This window comes from Salvia splendens, chromosome 3 (assembly GCF_004379255.2).
Source record: "Salvia splendens isolate huo1 chromosome 3, SspV2, whole genome shotgun sequence".
Lineage (NCBI taxonomy): Eukaryota > Viridiplantae > Streptophyta > Magnoliopsida > Lamiales > Lamiaceae > Salvia > Salvia splendens.
This window is the reverse complement of record NC_056034.1, coordinates 3403152-3421629: the sequence shown is the minus strand read 5'-3', so window position 1 is coordinate 3421629 and position 18478 is coordinate 3403152. Positions and strand designations below refer to the sequence as shown.

Genomic DNA, 18478 nt, shown 5'->3' with positions numbered 1-18478 from the left:
TTTGCAATGTGCATGTGTAGAGAGCTTTAATGGCTTCCACCTATGATTTTTTTCTCAAGGCAGCTGGCTTTCTTTATCTGAGAATGTTTGAATTTTGAAGCAGAGTTTCTGTTTGTTTGTGCATGGATGCATTAAGATCGATCATATAGAATAATTCATCAATACCTAAGTTGGGGACAACATTAGACACATTCAATGACCTTAAGGGCCCGTTTTATTGCTTGTTGTGAAAAAGATGGATTGGATTAATTACTTGGATAATTTTGGCTTTAACCAAGGTTGAAGCTATCCACATTTGGGAGTTTTATAGCAATTGAAAAGAGATGGATTGGGCTAAATATTTGGTTAACCCATTTCGGTTGTTTGGTCTCGTCGGCCCAACTGAGGAGTATGAACATTGAATTTACCTTTGTGTCCTCAAAGTTGTGTAAAGTGTGCCTTCATCCCTTTCCCAAATATACACTTCGAATTCAGCCCTAAAGTGAATCCCGCCACTCCAATTACTCTTCCCGCCCCAGACCTTGCTCCATTATATAATGAGTGGTGTTTGCCCTAAATGAAACAACCGCCATTCCCACGAATTCCAAGCGTTTCTACGCTAATCCTTCCCGTGCATTGAACACAATGGCGAGCTCTCAGCGATCCGGTGGAAGCATCTGGATGTCAGACAACAATGGAGGTGTGGGAACTTATAATATTTGTTGTTGTTTATTTAGAAATCGGTGTGTGTCGTTTCCATTGGACTGAATATGTTCGTATATGCAAATGTATGTTACATTCCAATCAGATCACGCCTGATGATATCAAAGAGCGAATGCAGTTCTTCGAGCTGCGATATCGTACATTCAAGGCTGTTGTGGCGACTTATGGGGTAACATGGGAAGTGAAAGACCACTTCATTCAGGCTGATGAGGCTGTGTGGAAAAAAATCTTCAAGGTTAGTTCTACTTTATCATCTTTGCCATCATTTTTGTCGTCATTTTGAATGCATACGTACTGTATTTTTTTACTGTTATAGCATCAGCCATTCGCCGCTGCTTACTTCCACTGTGACGAGCTTGATTTCTCCCGGCTCGCTATTGTATTTGGCATGGAGGACGTCAAGGTTGAAGATTCGCCAAATGTGATCGTTATCTCTAACTCCACTGAAATTCTAGCTCCACCGTTTGTGCCTACAATCACCACGCCCACTGACCCTGACCCTGACGAAGTGAACTCACCTCTTATCACTGTGATCGGTTCGGTGCGTCGCAAGCTATTTGACGAAGAAGGGGATTCTGGCGACCGTGAGTCCAACAATGGCCATCTCCCGCCTTATTATTCTCCTCCGACCGGTGTGAAACTTGGTTCGTCATTGGCAAAGCCAAAGCTTGGTAACCTCGTCAAACAACTGAATCCTCCAACTTGCTCGCCAAATGCATACTCCTCCGCTTCTTGGAGCCCATTTGGTGGGTATAGAAAGCACTGAATGTGAGCTATGCAGTCCATGCATAGCTCTCCTTTTGCCCTACTAGGTATATATTTCCCAAAATGCACGCCTCCCCTTTTGTGCTACTATATCTACGAGGTTGGCAACGTAAGGAAGTTATGTTAATCTTATGGAAATATGGGAGATTATGTGCTATGTTGCTTATGTGAAGCACTTACTAAATGTGTATTGCTTGGTGAAGCACTTACTAAATGTGTACTGCTTGGTGAAGCACTACTAGGTATATATGTCCCAAAATGTACGCCTCCCCTTTGTGTTACTATATCGACGAGGTTTGCATTGTAAGGAAGTTATGTTAATGTGAATTATTAAAAAATTCCATGCTGAAGCACTTACTACTTAAATATTGCTTGGTTTAATTTGTAGAGCAACATTCCAAATACAGAACAACCATCAAACATAAAACCACAAATCCAAATATTGCTTGGTTTAATTTGTAGAGTAACATTCCAAATACAGAACAACCATCAAACATAAAACCACAAATCCAAAATAGTGATAAAAGCATATGATTACATTTTGTCCAAAAACTTAAAAAACAAAACGGTACTATTCCCAAAAGAGATGCTTCACACTGCCACTTCTACTGATACTTATGCAGCTCCGCCCATATACTACAACACAAAATGAGCACATAAATATTAGTCAGAATGAAGATGATGCAAAATATTTTTTATATGACAATATTCAAAATGCATATAGAACTCTCACAGCATCCCACATTGATGCTGCCATTGCATCACGTGCATTGGTCCAGACTTGGGAGGGTTCCACACCAGCCACAAAATCACCATCCTGCACATCTTCTTCATTTCCCTCTCCTTCGTGAGCGACAGCCATCTCAATCGGGTCAGATTCCATCTCAGAGCGTATAACATTATGGAGCAAGAAGCAAGCAAGTATGATATTAGTTTGGACCCCCGACTGGATAAAATGAGGCCCAGACTAGGGTAACCTCGTCCATAACAAAGTGGTGGACTATTTTTACCCCTTTTTCCAAACCCAACAGTTAAAAATACCGGGTCATACCAATTAAACCCGGATCCTTAGGAAAGCAGAACAAATGTATCAAACGATGGATTGTGGTGGGACCCTCACACCTTACCCTGGGTTTATGCAGCAATAAAACGGGTCCTAAATGTACTTATTTTTCATCAATACCTAAGATTATGAACCTTATGCGTAAGTCCTGTAAAACTGTTCAATTTATTTGTATAGAAACGTTAGATTCTACGATTAGTATATTTGGCTACAAAGCTTATATTGACGATGCGTCGTAATTTTGTGATTGTTACGCGCCAAATTGCTGTAATGAAAAATCAAAAATAAAAAGGCACCACACATTGATTTTGTTATGAAGTTTCCAGTGATAATTGCTGTGACATTTAAATATCCTGCAGCTCACTTTAATTGAAAACCTGGACTGGGCGACAGGAAACGAAAAACATCAATAGTAATATAGTACATGTCAACAGAACAAATTATGCGTTACAAACCTATTAAGGCTAAGTTGATAAAGGATAGCAGTGGTAAATGGCAGTACATACCAGTTAACAATTACAAGTCTACGAGCATCCTGATAATGTACATATTCTCTATTACATACGTCTTCAACATCGTGTAGACTTTATAAAGAGCTGCAGCCCACAGCTGGGTCAAATTCCTCTCAAGATTCACGGTATTTGGTTAAATCGAATGTCAAGGTTTGTGAGCACCTACAACATAAGCATAAAGTTCAGAGTCTGCATATTGAGTAGGGGAAGTAGTAGCTCAAGAATGCAAACAATGATGAATTTCTTACCCTCGCTCAGAATCACGATATACACCAACCAAGGCTTCAGCTTTATCGTAAAAATTATCCTTGAGAGATATCACGATGCTCTGGAAACTAGATCCAAAGTCAACATCACACTCTAATTTTGCTCCTCCACAAGATTTTGCTCGAATAAAGCTAGCAACCTTGGCGACATTCAAATTGTCTAATGCAGCATCCACTTCATCCAATATGAAAAACGGTGAAGGTTTGAAACTGCAAATCCCAGGATACGATTAGTGAGGAAATGCCTTATTATGAAATAATATCAGAACTCGAAACAGAAATAGATGATGGATAATCTGTATACAGCTACTCCATTGAGCAACATTGTTGAATAAATAGGACTATCTGTACCACTGATGATATATTTGCATCAAAGTAACAGTAACAAATAAACTAAAGGAGATGAGCAAAGAATATTTTATATAGTATGCCAACCATCATATCAACATATAAAGAAATTAAAAAGCATGATAATTTATGCACATTAAGTTTACAGCTACAAGCAGGTTGAGAACTGCAAAGGTATCAGAAGAAGAGATATTATTATGGAACAGAAAGTTACATCCCAGATTTGAAGTAAAGAATTATTATGGGCATAGCTAAATAGAAATATTCTTTGAATTGCAAGAAGCATCCACAGAAAAGATGAAGATAAGAAAAAATTTAACAGCAGGATTGCAGTAATTTCATTTGACACACCGAAAAGTTCTAAATGCAGAATTTTTTTGCTTTCATTTTTAATACCTGTGGATGGCAAAGAGCAAAGCAAGTGCCGCAACCGTCTTTTCACCACCAGATAGTTGCGACATGTCCCTGTATCGCTTCGTTGGTGGCATAGCACTGTATTTTATGCCATAAAGGTATGGCTCATCGGGGTTCTCCAAGTTCAGATATGCTGTTCCACCCACCGCATGGGTGCTGCTCGCCCCACCCACCGCGTGGGTGTTGCTCTTTGTGAGTTCATTGTATATCTTGTCAATGTTATTTGAGATGTGATTAAAAGCAGCCATGAAGCATTCATGCCTGGATTCAACTTGAAAATCAGTGGTCATGGCTTGAAAAACTAGGTAGATAACAACACAGATGGAGCAAGATCAAGAGAATGCTGATGATAAGGCTAAGATTTAAATAATACGGCTATAAAAAACAAAATCAAGAGCTGAGGACAGGGACCAATGACCTGAAAAACAAGCACTATTATAAGCTAAACGTTGTTCTTCATTATCTTCTATTATTTAGAAAAAGACTACCAGTTAAAGGGACATAAATTCATAAATGAATATATACGGAGGCAGGTAGGGGAGAAGGATGAACAAGAAAAGCACATGTTGGCATACTTTCTACAAATGATTTATAAGCTACAAGGTAGAACCGAAACTCTATCACCTTGGGGATTTTACTAATAAAGTACTTATAAATCAGCAGAGGTTCTATTTGGAACATATGGTACTGTGTCAACAAGTATATCCAAATTGAGCTCAATGTAGGGAGGATAGCCACTCCAGAAACGAATTGAATATTGCTTCACACTAGAAAAAAAAGATCTGTAAAGACCTTTCTTCACCAATTAATAGAAACAAATTAGATCAAAAGCCAGTATCTGATTCAATAAAAAGATGTAGGCCAAAAGGTTATAGTACAAGCTATATTTTGCAGAAATTGCAGTACCTCATTTGCTTAACTTTGTTGTAATCAGAAGTTATTTTATTCTGCTCATCTCTGGCTGCTTCCCACTCTTTTGATGCAGCTCTTTCCTTCTCTAAGACAGCTTCATACTGATCTAGTGCCTTCAAATTAGGAGCAGTTTTTTCAATTTCAGAAATCAATGCAGCAATTTTCTGTGCAAAATCTGCTTCGATCTTCTCCCTTTCAGATGGTTTTGCCTTTTGCTGAAGCGATCTATTCAGTGTACTGAAATCAATAACAGGCCCTGGCCCTGATGACCCAGTATCCATTGGGTCAGAGATTATTGGAATGTCAATGTGCTCTAGCTCACACTTCTCCAGTATCTCTTGTTTACGCAAACTCAATTGATCTATCAGACTCTCCTGTGGTTACAAAGCAAGATAAACTTGATTTATTAATTTTTACTTGTAACTTGGAATATTAGAACATTGCAGCTGTTAGATTAACAATGTGTACTGAATCATACATGGCGAGAAAATATTGTTTCTGAAGAATTTAAGCAATTAAAATAAATTTTAGACCACTTTTTCTTGAGATCAAACTAACCTTGGACTTAATCTGACGATTATGCTTTGAAATGTTTGATGTAGCAGCAGAGATCTTTTTCTTCCATCCCTGAATATCCTTTTCGCACTCCTCTGCTTTTGAATTCAAAACTGCGATAGAGAGAAATGGGTGGTATGGGGGATTTTCATGATAAGCACAATAATTTTTTTGGATCCCAAGGGAAAAAAATGGCAGCTGACGAAAGAGACTAGAGGCATAAAAACATTAATAGGCACAAGACAACTGATACCCAGGAAAACTAGCAACACAATCGAACTGAATAAAACACAAGATTCAAATCTGATTCCCGCAGAATTGAAAACAAAAACTGCATCAACAAGCATAAAAGAAACAACATAGTGAAGCTAAACAGTAAGTACACAATACTACTAGTAATAATGAGATTGATGCCATGATAAGAACAAAAATCTTAAATTACCTTGCATTTGTTCATTTAAAACTTCGATCTCAGCATTTGCGGTCTCAGCTGCTGACTCCAGTTCCTTTTGCTTTTCCTTCACATCTCTCAACGAATTTTCTAAGTTGGCAATCGTTGATTCCAGCTTGGCAATACGAGAACCAACATCTCGTTTCTTCTCATACTCCAGTCTAGCCACATGGAGAGGAAATACCAATAAATTACAATGTCATAACTTATAAGATTGCACCATGCTTCAGAATCTTAGAGAACACTCCATGCATGCAATGCCATGTGATGCAACTTTTGGGGCATAAATATGGAATTTGTGCATCAATATATCTTCACAAAACCTGTTTAGGCAAACACTGGTTTGAACATATTAGTGGTTACATAGGCTTCTTTTTCACTTAATTATTCCTAAGTCAATCTACAATCTTTCTTTTATCCTGAAGAAACACACCAGATGATCATACTCCAGGTATGACAAGCTCTTCAATTAGTTCAAGATAAGATGGACTAGGCATTTTCATGGAAACACTCCCACCAATACATGTAATGGAAACAGAACAACAGTAGGGGTTGCAGTTCTGAGGAACTAAAAGTCATCAGATAAAAATGTATAGACCAATCAGCTGAAGCATACTAGATCTATAATAGTTTTAGTATACTAATTGTGTAATTCTCTTATCTTAAGATAGGAAATTTAGATATCGAATTATCAATAATTGTTTATTAAAAGCTCTTCAAACAAACTTTATTGAGGGGTTTGAAAGTGTAGAGCATATAGACATATAGGTTCAAGAAACTTTCAAGAAGGAAAACAAAAGTATAGATCAATGTATTAAACACTGCAGTTAAGAATGCAACAAACTTTCAGAGGTAGAGTCATCTGTAAATAAGATATCATCAGAAGCAAAGAAAATGAAACAGCATGAAATTGATATACAGAGTTCATACTGATATTTTAGCTTCGATTGCTGGCTATGCAAGTTGAATCTGTCTGCAGCCATCTGCTCAATAGCCTTAAGATGGTTTTCTTCATATTCGCGTATGTTCTTAACACCAACAGACTCACTGAATTTCTTGTAGATAAGGTCAACAATATCATTGATCCTTTTCTCCAGCGATTGGATCTTTGATGTCCTGGTGGCAATAACTTTTTCCAACTGCAGAATTTAAATCAGAAGATTGAATTTCATCATTTTATATGCATACGTATAGAAGATTGTAGAGGTTCATGAACAGGAATATATAATAAGAACCTTTTCGAGTTCAGGCCTGAAGCGCCCTATCTCATCTTCAATATTGCGTTTTTCCACCTTCAGTTTGTTCAGTTTGTCTTCGATACTTTTCTGTAGAAGATTGTCTTTTAAGTAATATTATCATATGGCAATCACATGGAACATGATTAGATATCACATTAAGCAATGTAAATCAATGCCCATTTTGTTTAGACAACTAACTATGCATAAAATTTTATTACACGTGCAGATTAATAGAAGAAACTCTCTGCATATAAAATATGGAGTACTTCTTATCATATATATCTTCATTATCAAATTTAAAAGAATTTCCATTGAGATCAAGCATCTAGTCGAACTTCAAGCCCTAACTCTTTTTCTACAAAGACAAAAACCAGAGCAAGCCAGATTTCCAGTTTTAACAGTTTCTCATCTTTACAGTTTTATCTGGGATTCGGGATATAAGTGGTTAACCTGATATCTGATGTATGACTATGTAGACCAATTTTTCAGTTTGAAGTTGGACACTAAATTCCAAGTTCAAGAAGGGATCACTAAATGTGTGCGGACTATACTCACTTGGCAAACAATCTATCAAGTTGTTCCTATTATTTTACTCAAATAGGAAATTTTTAAAGACTTCCAATCAAAAGAATGTGAAGAACCAATGTACTAATTATTGTTAGTACTTTAAAATAAGAAATGCTTTATGATAGTGAATTAATTAAAATATATATAAATGAAGGAAAGAAAAGAGTAGAAAATTGGATAAACCTTCTCAATTTCTGTATACTGAATCTTCTTTTCAAGTCCACTAATCTTGCCTGATGCTTCAGACTCCTTTAGCTGCATCTCTCTTATTGACCCAAGCTTATCCAATTCAGACTCCAGGTCTTCTTTTTTCTTCTTAAGCCCTGAAAAGGGACAGTTTTTAGCCATAGAGCAATTGAACTAACATACAGAACAGAACAAGCAGTGCTCAGAGTCAAACTCCCACTGACCTTCAATTCTTTTGTCATCCCATTTATGTGAGCGTGCTTCCATTCCACCGCTTGTGCCACCAGTCATTGTACCCGATTTGGTCAATAAGATCCCATTAGTAGTTACAACTGTAACCAAAAAAAACAGGACAAAAATAAATCTCACCGACAACTGTAATTTAATACAGGAAAAAAATGATTATATTACATACGTCCACAGGCATATGGAGAGACCAGTCAACTATAATACCTTTATATCTTTGTCCACTCCAGCTCAAATGTTTAGCTTCATCAAGATCATCACAAACTAAGGTATTTCCAACAGCAAATATAATAGCTTTTTCCAGCACAGGATCGAATCTGTGACTGTAAAGGAATCAAACTTACAAGTAATACCAAAGAAAATGACCAACAGTGAAGGGAGAGTTTTTTTCGGTTGATTCTATATCTCAATCTAGCCTGCTTCAATAATTAGGTATAATAATAAGATTCTGACCTACTAGTTTGGGGTGGAAACAAAAAGCTTAAGTAAACCTCTTGGGCACATGCATCAAATGTATATCCATTACCATAATATACCGAACTACTGTCACTAGATACAGAATGTGTATCATGCTGAGTGTCATGCATTTGCATCTAAAGAAAGTTCTCATGCAAGATTCCCTATACGAAACATGAAATAAGAACAATTTAATGAATTCATAATTACAGTTTCTTATTGATTTGTGAAATACTTCAAATAATCAAAGAGGAAGCCTATAGTTAAGGATACTGAATCACATCAAAGGCCAGCTTTGCAGTTCCACCCAAAGTGCGCAACCTTTCTATGACTGGTTTCACACGCACTGAAAGAAGAGGAATAAATGTCTGTGGTGGAAGCCTCTGTTCTTTAAGATACTGCAGGTAAGTAAAATAACAGGTCAAAAAGAAGTTACTTTTTCCAAACATAAATCTGAGGTCCAAGCAATGCAAGCAAAAAAAACTTCAGCTAGAAGTTGTACAGTAAGATTTCTAATAAGGTCTAAGAAGGAAGTGTTCAAATAAAGAAGCAATCTGTAAAAAATTAATTGGGTCAGCACAAAGCAGAAACAGCACTTCGTAGATTGGTTGGCATGTCATAGAATGATAAGAATGAATAACAGAAGTAGGAAATCAAGAAAACAAGAAAGTGGCACATAGAGATTCCTCACAAATTCATTCTTACTGGACTAATACAACTTAAATATTCTTGATGGCACTACCTTGATGCATTCTTTCCCTGTATGTTCATCCTCAACCACTACAGCGTCCATGAATCTTCCCATAGCAACGGTAACTGCAAGGTTATACTTCTTTTGTGTTGGCCTACAAAGATCTGTCATGCGACCATGCACACCAGGAAACAGGCGTTTAAGGGTTTCAACTGCCTCAGACATCCTGGCATCTCTATCATTTTCATGCCTGTCAGCTTTCAACTCCCGTAGCTGAAGATCTACATCATTTATCTTTGACTTCAGCATATCATGTTTGTGCCTGAAAAAGTTGAATGAGCAAGCAGGTAAGATTACTCGAAAAACATCATTCTCAGTGTGAGTAGAAGTAAGAGGATTAGGGTAAGGCCCGACTTAGAGTCTCCAAGCTTATCCTTCATCTCACGTTGTTCTTTACGCACTCTGATAAGTTCTTCTTTGTGTTTCCCAACAGCATCAAGAATTTTCTTAAGCCTAGTTTGCATTTGTTTCTCTTGCAACTCCAGTTCCTCTTTTCGATTTTCCAATTGTTGAACATTCTCTTCCAAGTTCTTTTGTGCTTCCATATCAGCATTTTGTTGCCTGTCTAAAACCTCTTTTTCACCTTTTAACTTAGCAGTTTTCATCCCGGCCTCCTCTTTGCTGCAAAAGAATTACTGGATAAACACTTATTCTTTCTTTGATAAACCAAGGATTAAATGGAGAGATAAGTCATCAAAAGTTTGAGAAAAACTGAGTACATAAACTCACATCTGATGATATGTCTCCAATTCACTGTCAACTAGCTGAAGCTTTCCACCAGCATCCTGGCTTTTCTCACGCAAATCTTCAAGTTGCCTTGTCACGTCTCTCAAGTCATTTTCAAGTTTCGCAATCTCCTGCACATGTCTCTTTTTCTCTTCTCTCCTCTTACTCAGTTCCTTATTAGTAGATTTTATCTTTGAGTTTATACGAGTTGTCTCCTCCTTTAACTTAACAAGCTCAGATTGCTGTAGCATCAAAATAAGATAAATGTCATAAGTTGATATAGACCTTGATCAGTTACATATACCAAACAAAGTATCTGAAACAAGGAGAAAATATGAAGTTAACAAAGAGGAGAATCTAAAGGAAATATATCTTTGGTAATTATTTAGTAAGAGCAAACAAAAGGTATCAAGATAAGACAAAAAAGGCTCCTATGTTCAAATTAATTCTTGAGCATTTATAGAAAAGTGTTAGTTTCTAGATAAGACACAAACGAAGTCGAAGACATCAGAGCCACAATGAAGAAAGAAGTGGATACTCAAAACAAATCGAACTTTGATTCCCTGAAACAATTTGATACTGGAGCATTGGAACAAAGCTACAGGTTTTGGAAGGGCAAAAAATCAAACATGAAGGATTTATTCCATTAAAATAAAAAAACATACATAGGGGTGAGTAATCGCTAAGAATTGAAAAACACTCCAAATAAACTATACAACTCCAATCTCTGATTGCATTACATATAAAAATGAATTTGAACACGCCATGATTCGAGCACTATCAAGCAACCATGAAAGTGACCCTATCCCACACTTCGTCCAAAGGTTCATCTCAATCATCATAGATGCTTCTACATCTTTCAAGCCACAGAAACTTAAATGAGGATGGAAAAATCAACCCACAAAACATTATCCTTTTGTCTAATGAAGCTTTGGGATTCTAGAAACACATATAACGAACTGCTCTTGAAAAGCTACATGTATTCTCATATTTTGAATTTGACCATAACATAGCACTAAAGAGATATGTGATTTATGAATGGAGCTTACAAGCGAAGCGATCAGATCAGCAACAGTATTTTACATCCTCAAAATGTTTCAACGCAATTCTGTTATATAGCCTCCATAATAGTGTAACCATCATTGGCAATCAAATGCTATTGAGATATTTTTTCCTCTAATAAATTCTTCCATAGACTAAGACATTGCTTTAATGTATAAAAATCCCCCCACCGCTTCCTCCAGGACTTCTTTTTAAACCTACTTAGTAAGTAGACGTAACATTGCTGAAACTAAAACCTACAATATGTGGAAGAACAGAGCTAGCAGTGTGCATTTGTCTGTAAAAAAACTCTTACTTTATCAAGTCTACTCTGTTTCTCAGCAATCTTCCTCCGGCGTAGTTGAATCTCTTTCATATATCCAGCTTGTTCTTTGCTCTTTTTCTTTGATTCAGCTTCATAAGTTTCCAATTCACGCACAATTTCTTTCAGGCTATCCTCTTCGACAGAAAGGTCCTCATTAGCTTTTTCAATGTCATTCTCTATGTTGAATAGTTTCCAAAGGTAATTATCCTGCTTCAAAGATTTCTGCATGCAAGTTTCGGAAATCAGAGAAAATTCACAGAGTAAAGAAAAAAAGAACTGTTTAGTACTGTAATAAGAATTTGTTAGGTCAACAAAGTTGAAGTCCGATAAGAACAAGAACCCGGTATCGCATAAAGAAATTCTATAATGAAAGTTATATCAATAGTTAATACTAATATATTTCAAGCTTCACTATTGCATAGATCATGATAAAGCTTTAAAATACAATTAAGCATTAGTAATTTAGTATGCCATATATTACAAATTATGAGAGACATGGTAAAAATACAAAATTCAAAATGTTAAAAGAATATGAACCAGTTGCTCTTGCAATTTGAGATGCCTTTCAGCCTCCTCCTTCTGCAGCTTCTTCTGCTTTTTCTCAGCTGAAATGGTTTTCTTCTTCTGATGAGCAAGGACAGCCTTTTCATCAGCTTCAGCCTTTTGCACTTCTAGTTCTTCATACGATCTTTTGTATTCTTCAGAGCCAGATATTTGTTCTAGTAAGGCTGTTAGCTCCTTGGGGTTCTTCGAAGCAATAGACTCCACATCTCCCTGAGTCATAAAAACATTTGACAATATTGTAGAAGAACATAACCAGATCCGTAACTAAAATCAGTTTGCAGAATTTTCAGTCTTTGTCTCACTTTAGGAATATTTTAGAATTTCTTCACCAACTTCCATTAGTAGGATTGTGCAAATAAATTTCTATAATCTCGCATGAAAAGATTCTAGAGATATATGCATACGGCCTTGCTGTACTATTGAAGGAAATTTGTACAAAAAAACAAAGAACAAAGTGAACAGCTCTACCCAAAAAAAAAGTTGGCATAATGAGCATGTAAATTCAATTTACAAGAGGGCATGGGTGAAAGAAAAGTGGTTTGAGGATTTGAAGAAGAACGAGAATCTTCTCTAAGTTATTTTCACCCACTATTTCTCCATTCGTCATTTTTCAGTTATAAATTTCTAAAGTTTTTACAACACACGCTTAAAGTAGCACACTCATCTTAAAACTTCCACCATCCTTAGATAACAACTCTATTCATACTCCAACTCATTACTGAGCAATTCACTCCAACTCGTTTCTTCAAGCCTTTTGTTTCCCCGTAGTAATACTACTAAGCATTCCTAAGTTTCGATCTCTGGAATTCCCTCTCACAACTACAGTTAGCTACTAACAAACTCTGCAACTGAACAACACTTGTAAAACTTAACCATAGATTGTTTATACAGAACAAGTGATCACCTGAAAAACAAGGAAATTCCGAGCTTTAACAAGGATACCAAGATTTTTCAACTCCGCATTGTAATCGTCCCAGTTCACCATACGGTCATTAATCCTGTACTCGCTACTACCAGCAGGCGTGATTGACCGAGTGAACTCGATCTCCGACCCATCCGCACGCTGGTAAACGAGCATGACGAACGCCCTACGCCCCTTCTGCTGTTTCTCGCGGTCATCGAACGCATAAATAAGGTCCCGCAGCTGAGCACCACGGAGCTGCCCTGTACGGACGCCCAGGACGAAGCTTATGGCGTCCATTAGATTCGACTTCCCGGAGCCATTAGGCCCGATTATAGCCGTGAAGTCGTAGAACGGACCGATGACTTGGTGGCCTTTATAGGATTTGAAGTTCTCAAGCTCCAGACGGATTATTTTGCCGGTGACTTTCATAGAAGGCATCGTTGAAAATTCCGGTGAAATGGAAGCCCTAGAATTGGAAAGTTTGGGGGTTTAGTTCGGAGTAAGAATTATGGCTTTTATAGGGGAGAATTGCGGAAGGTGAGTATTTCCGACGACGACGGAGGTGGGATTTAGAGAGATGAAACCGCTTTAGTGAGAGAGTGGCGGATTCCCCCCATGCGCGAAGTGGAAGAAGCGCGAAACGAAAGATGGAGAAATGCTGTGACTATTCGGCGACAAATCCACATTTTTTGAGGATCCACGGTAAGGATAGCCCAGCAATAGTCCAGCCATAGAAAGTACAATAATTAACAAAAATTACAAGTGGTGCGAATGAAAATGACATGCAAGGCGCGTATATATAGTGTTTCGGAAAAAAAAATCGCGCTAGGCGGTTTTTAAATCCGGAAACCGCTAGGAGGTTGCAATAGATCGCCTAGCGCACCGCCTAGCGCCGGCGCTCGGCTAAGCGGTGCGCTAGGCGCTATTGTGGATGCTCTTATTGCCTAGATATTTTTTGAAAAAATCAAATGGCCTTCTCCCTCTACTCCCTCTGATTTAATATTTGAAATTGAATTATTTCTTCAATTTGAAATGTTTGAAATTGAATTGTTTCATCAAGTTGAACTATTTGAAATTGAATTATTTCAACAATTTTAAAGAGATGTTTACTTTTGGCATTAGTCTAAATAGATTTTTAAACCATGCATGTGCAATCCCTTGTTTAGTTATACTTAGATGGATTTGAATTTTGAGATATCTTATTATTGATAAGTCTGGATTAATTTTTATTATACTCCGTAGTACTACTATGTTATTGAAAACAAAATATATTCCAAAATTGGTCGTATAAGTGTGCACGAAAAATTGATTCTGCACATTAATTGTGAATTTGTGATATCTTTCCTAAATCGTAGTAGATGAGTCTATGTAACATCTTGTTAAAAATTGACGATCAATGTTTTGGCCAACTTAATAAGTTAAACGGTATGCTTATTAAAAAATTAGGTAGTACTACTTAAATCTACTCCATAAAAACTACTACTACTACTACTTAATAAAGTTGTAAAGCTTGTGATCCCAGAAGGCTTTTTACAGTCGAAATGTATAATGAATGTTCTTAAATTTCATTGAGCATCAACAATGGACAGGTCGGGAATAGCCTCCCCCAATCGGAAGCGGTGGACACCCCGCACATGCTCGATTTCCTTGACGTCTCGTACCCCCTTCTCTGCCGCCATCTTCCGAAGCTTTCCTGCATTTTCAACTTCCACTACAAAGTCATGTCCCATTTTTCGATATGAAGCGGGTACCCCTCGATTTCGTGCTGTTTGATGGCTCTGAAAAAGAATCCTACTTCTACTAACTTTGGAAAAGAATCCCTAAGAATAAACATGAAAGACAACCAAAGGTCCAAAACTATCCTCAAACTAATGATAATCTTCAACACCTCTTTGAAGAATGCCTCCGATCTACTAGTATATCTGTGTGTGTGAGAGAGAGTGCTTCGCTTCGTGGAACTTACTTAAACAATGTTATATGTATTGTCAAGTGGTATGATATCTCAATCCCAAAGGTAAATTACAGCAATGAGGGCTGTACAGGCGATGGCTACTAAAACAGGTTCAGCTATGGATGGGAAAGGATGGCAGTTTACAGACAGATCTTTCAGAAAAAAAAACACTCCATAGACGAATTAACTCTCATCTAACCCAGAAGCTAGTTTCAATTCAATATTTTATGGCCATCAAATCTCGCATTTTGAGGCAACCAACTACGGTTGAGGACAACACATAATATACAGATAGATTCTACCCTGCTATAACCACGTGACTTTTTAATGTTGTTCTTTTCCATAACAATCCTGATTTCATCTGCTTCATTCCATCTTTCAGCGTCGGCAAACATACTGTACTGCAAGACATAAGGGCCAGAGCTCTCCGGCTCCAGCTTCATCAATGCTTGAGCTGCGATTCTTGCCAGCTCCACGTTGTTGAGCATTCTGCAAGCACCCATAAGTGCCCCCCAGACAGCCTTGTCCGGTTCAACTGGCATGCTATTAATGATATCCATTGCCTACCAACCACATCCGCAAGAGACGAAAAACGTTCTACTCTTGGTTTAATTCCAAAATCTTCAACCATGGATTTGAAATACGACCTGCCTTCTTCCACTAGACCACCGTGTGCACACACGCTCAAAACTGAAATGAATGTGATATATGTTGGTTTCATTTTAAAGCACTTCATTGATTCAAAAAGTTCCAATGCCTCCCTTGCAAACCCATGTGATGCATACCCTCCAATCATAGCATTCCAAGAGATAACATTCTTTTGAGTTTTCGTCTCATCGAATACTGTCCTGGCTTCGGATATAGCCCCACATTTCGCATACATTCTAATGAGAGAGTTGTATAAAGGGTTATCTGGTATAACTATCTTTGTCACCAACTGATGAACTTGCATGCCCGTAAGCTGGGCTGCACATTCAGCACAAATGCTAAGAAGGGAAGACAGAGTATGTCTGTCCAGTTTCTCTCCTTCCGCCTGCATACAAAGAAACAGTTCCACTGCTTCTTTGATGCCTCCATTCTTTTCATATCCAGCTATCATAGTATTCCAAGAAACTTGATTCTTCTGAGGCATTTTCTGGAAAAAACCAAGCGCAAGTTTCATCTTTCCCGCACGTGCATAGCCTGAGATGATCGAGTTCCATGACAAAACATCAGGAGTTTTCATATCAAAGAACAGTTTCGTAGCAGTTTCCATATCAGATGCATTAACGTAACCACTAATCATGGTGTTCCACGTGACAATATCCTGGCTCTCCATCTCATTAAACATATCACTTGCAGAATCCATAACCCTAACTTTTACATAGGCCATGATCATTGAATTCCAAGAAACCACATTCCTCTCAAATCTCGATTTTCGCCCACTTCCATCATCACTGCAAAGGGGTATCTTATCAAAAAGGCGCCGAGCATCCCTAACCCTTCCCTTCTGACCATATCCAGCAATCAAAGTATTATAAGCATGGATTAAGTCATCCACCCCCTCTCCAAGTTCCCTGTATTCCAACAAAAGCGTCCCAGCCTCATCAAGCTTATCATTCTGAATCAGTCCAGACACCATTGCACTAAGTGAAGCAGCATCTCTCTCCGGCATTACTCTAAAAAGCTCACAAGCTGTCTTCACGCGACCATTATCCAAGAGCCCAGTGATAATTGCATTCCAAGTAACCACATTCTTCTCATGCATAGCGTTAAACAGCGTGAAAGCATCATCCACCCTTCCATTCTTCGCTTAGCCACTGATCATAGTGTTCCAGGAAACAACACTTCTCTCAGGCATTTCATCGAATAATTGCCTACCTTCTTCTACATAACTCCTCCCCCGACACGACATATAACCAGAAATCATCAAATTCCACGAAACCAAATCTCACTCAGGCATTTCATCGAACAGCCACCGCGCTTTCGCAATCTCGCGACGTTTGACGTAGCCGCTGAGCATTGAATTCCACGTGACGGTGTTCCTCTGCCACAAGCCATCGAAAAAAGCCCTGGCTTCATCGAGGCGGTCGCTTCGGATCAACGCTGTGATTTTTTTATTAGCATTAAGGATTTCCGGCGGGACATGAGACCTAGTTATCAGAGTTGAAAATATCCGATAACCATGGAATTTAAATCTCCGACTGCTCAAGAGCCTCGGGAGCATTAGTCGCAGATGATGACTGGCAACAGTAGAGACGGTGAGCAGCCGCGGCTGAGACGCCGGAGTTGCCAGTCGCTGTGATCATTTATAACTTAAGGGACTGTCTTGATACCATTTCCTCCCACCAAATTACTCACTTATTATAGATTTAAACTTCTTGTTTACTAAAATGATGTGGAAATTATATTTTTCCTTCCGGGAATAGGAACAAATGCATATGAATGACTCCAAGTACTATATTTTGCAAATAAAATTAATGCATTTTCTTAATCTGCAAAAGACTAATTATGTTGGTCGAAATAGTATTTTAGTATAGGTGACACTAGTTCGGAGGTAGACAGATTAGGTTTTTTGGCATATATTAAAGAGTAAAGGCCAAAATTGGTCCTGAACATATAGTCATTTTACGATTTTGGTCCTAAACATTATCTTTTGGATTTTTTGGTCCTGCACATATGGACATTTGATCATTTTGGTCCTGCACATATGGAAATTTGATCATTTTGGTCCCCCGTCAACATTTTCGTTAAAAACTAACGGTCAACATTATCTTTTGGATTTTTTGGTCCTGCACATATGGATATTTGATCATTTTGGTCCTGCACATATGGAATTTTGATCATTTTGGTCCTCCGTCAACATTTTCGTTAAAAACTAACGATCAACGGCCGATTTTTGACTAAAACAATGGGTTGGGTCGGGTCGTGTTTGGGTCGGGTCGTGTTTGGGTCGGGTTTGGGTTACACGTTAAGAAAAAAAATAATTATTTTTTATTAATTAAAAAATTATAAAACTTTAATTTTTAGTTATTTTTGTTGATTAAAAATATTATAACGACTAAAACATGATGTTATTATACGATTTAAACATGATATTACACAATAAAATAAAAAATTACCAAATTAAAATAATCATTTTTTAATCAAAATAATAAAATTAAAGTATATTAATATTAAATCTATATAATAAAATTAAATAATTAAAAAATTATTTTTAATAAAATCTAAGAATAATATTTTCTTCAAATTCATGAAAAAATTAATTAAAAAATACTATACTTTAATTTTATTAATTAAAAAATATTAATTAATTTTTTAAGAATATTATGCTTAGATTTTAACGAAAATATTATGCTTAGATTTTAAGAAAATATTATTTTTTTCTTAACGTATAACCCAAACACGACCCGGCCCAACCCATTGTTTTAGTCAAAAATCGGCCGTTGACCGTTAGTTTTTAACGAAAATGTTGACGGAGGACCAAAATGATCAAAATTCCATATGTGCAGGACCAAAATGATCAAATGTCCATATGTGCAGGACCAAAAAATCC

At 37.4% G+C, this 18478-nt stretch overlaps 2 protein-coding genes and 1 pseudogene across 2 annotated transcripts; 1 reads left to right on the top strand and 2 right to left on the bottom strand.

Moving 5' to 3' along the window:
• The first annotated feature begins 208 nt into the window (after positions 1-208).
• On the top strand, positions 209-1600 carry LOC121794922. Its single transcript, XM_042193325.1, has 3 exons — positions 209-679; positions 788-937; positions 1019-1600. Exons 1-3 carry the CDS (start codon positions 674-676, stop codon positions 1466-1468), a joined length of 606 nt encoding a protein of 201 aa, XP_042049259.1. The 5' UTR covers positions 209-673; the 3' UTR covers positions 1469-1600.
• Positions 1601-2913: 1313 nt separating this feature from the next.
• Positions 2914-13651, bottom strand: LOC121794409 (structural maintenance of chromosomes protein 1-like). Its single transcript, XM_042192560.1, has 18 exons — positions 12993-13651; positions 12062-12298; positions 11516-11746; positions 10162-10400; positions 9787-10053; positions 9424-9694; positions 8955-9079; positions 8433-8542; positions 8204-8311; positions 7977-8116; positions 7224-7313; positions 6919-7127; positions 5980-6149; positions 5541-5650; positions 4977-5356; positions 4053-4331; positions 3291-3518; positions 2914-3204 (listed from the first exon to the last, which is right to left on the bottom strand). The coding sequence occupies exons 1-18, from the start codon at positions 13428-13430 to the stop codon at positions 3156-3158; spliced, it is 3681 nt and encodes a 1226-aa protein (XP_042048494.1). The 5' UTR covers positions 13431-13651; the 3' UTR covers positions 2914-3155.
• A 1300-nt stretch (positions 13652-14951) lies between these two features.
• On the bottom strand, positions 14952-17293 carry LOC121793837 (annotated as a pseudogene).
• Between the last annotated feature and the right edge of the window lie 1185 nt (positions 17294-18478).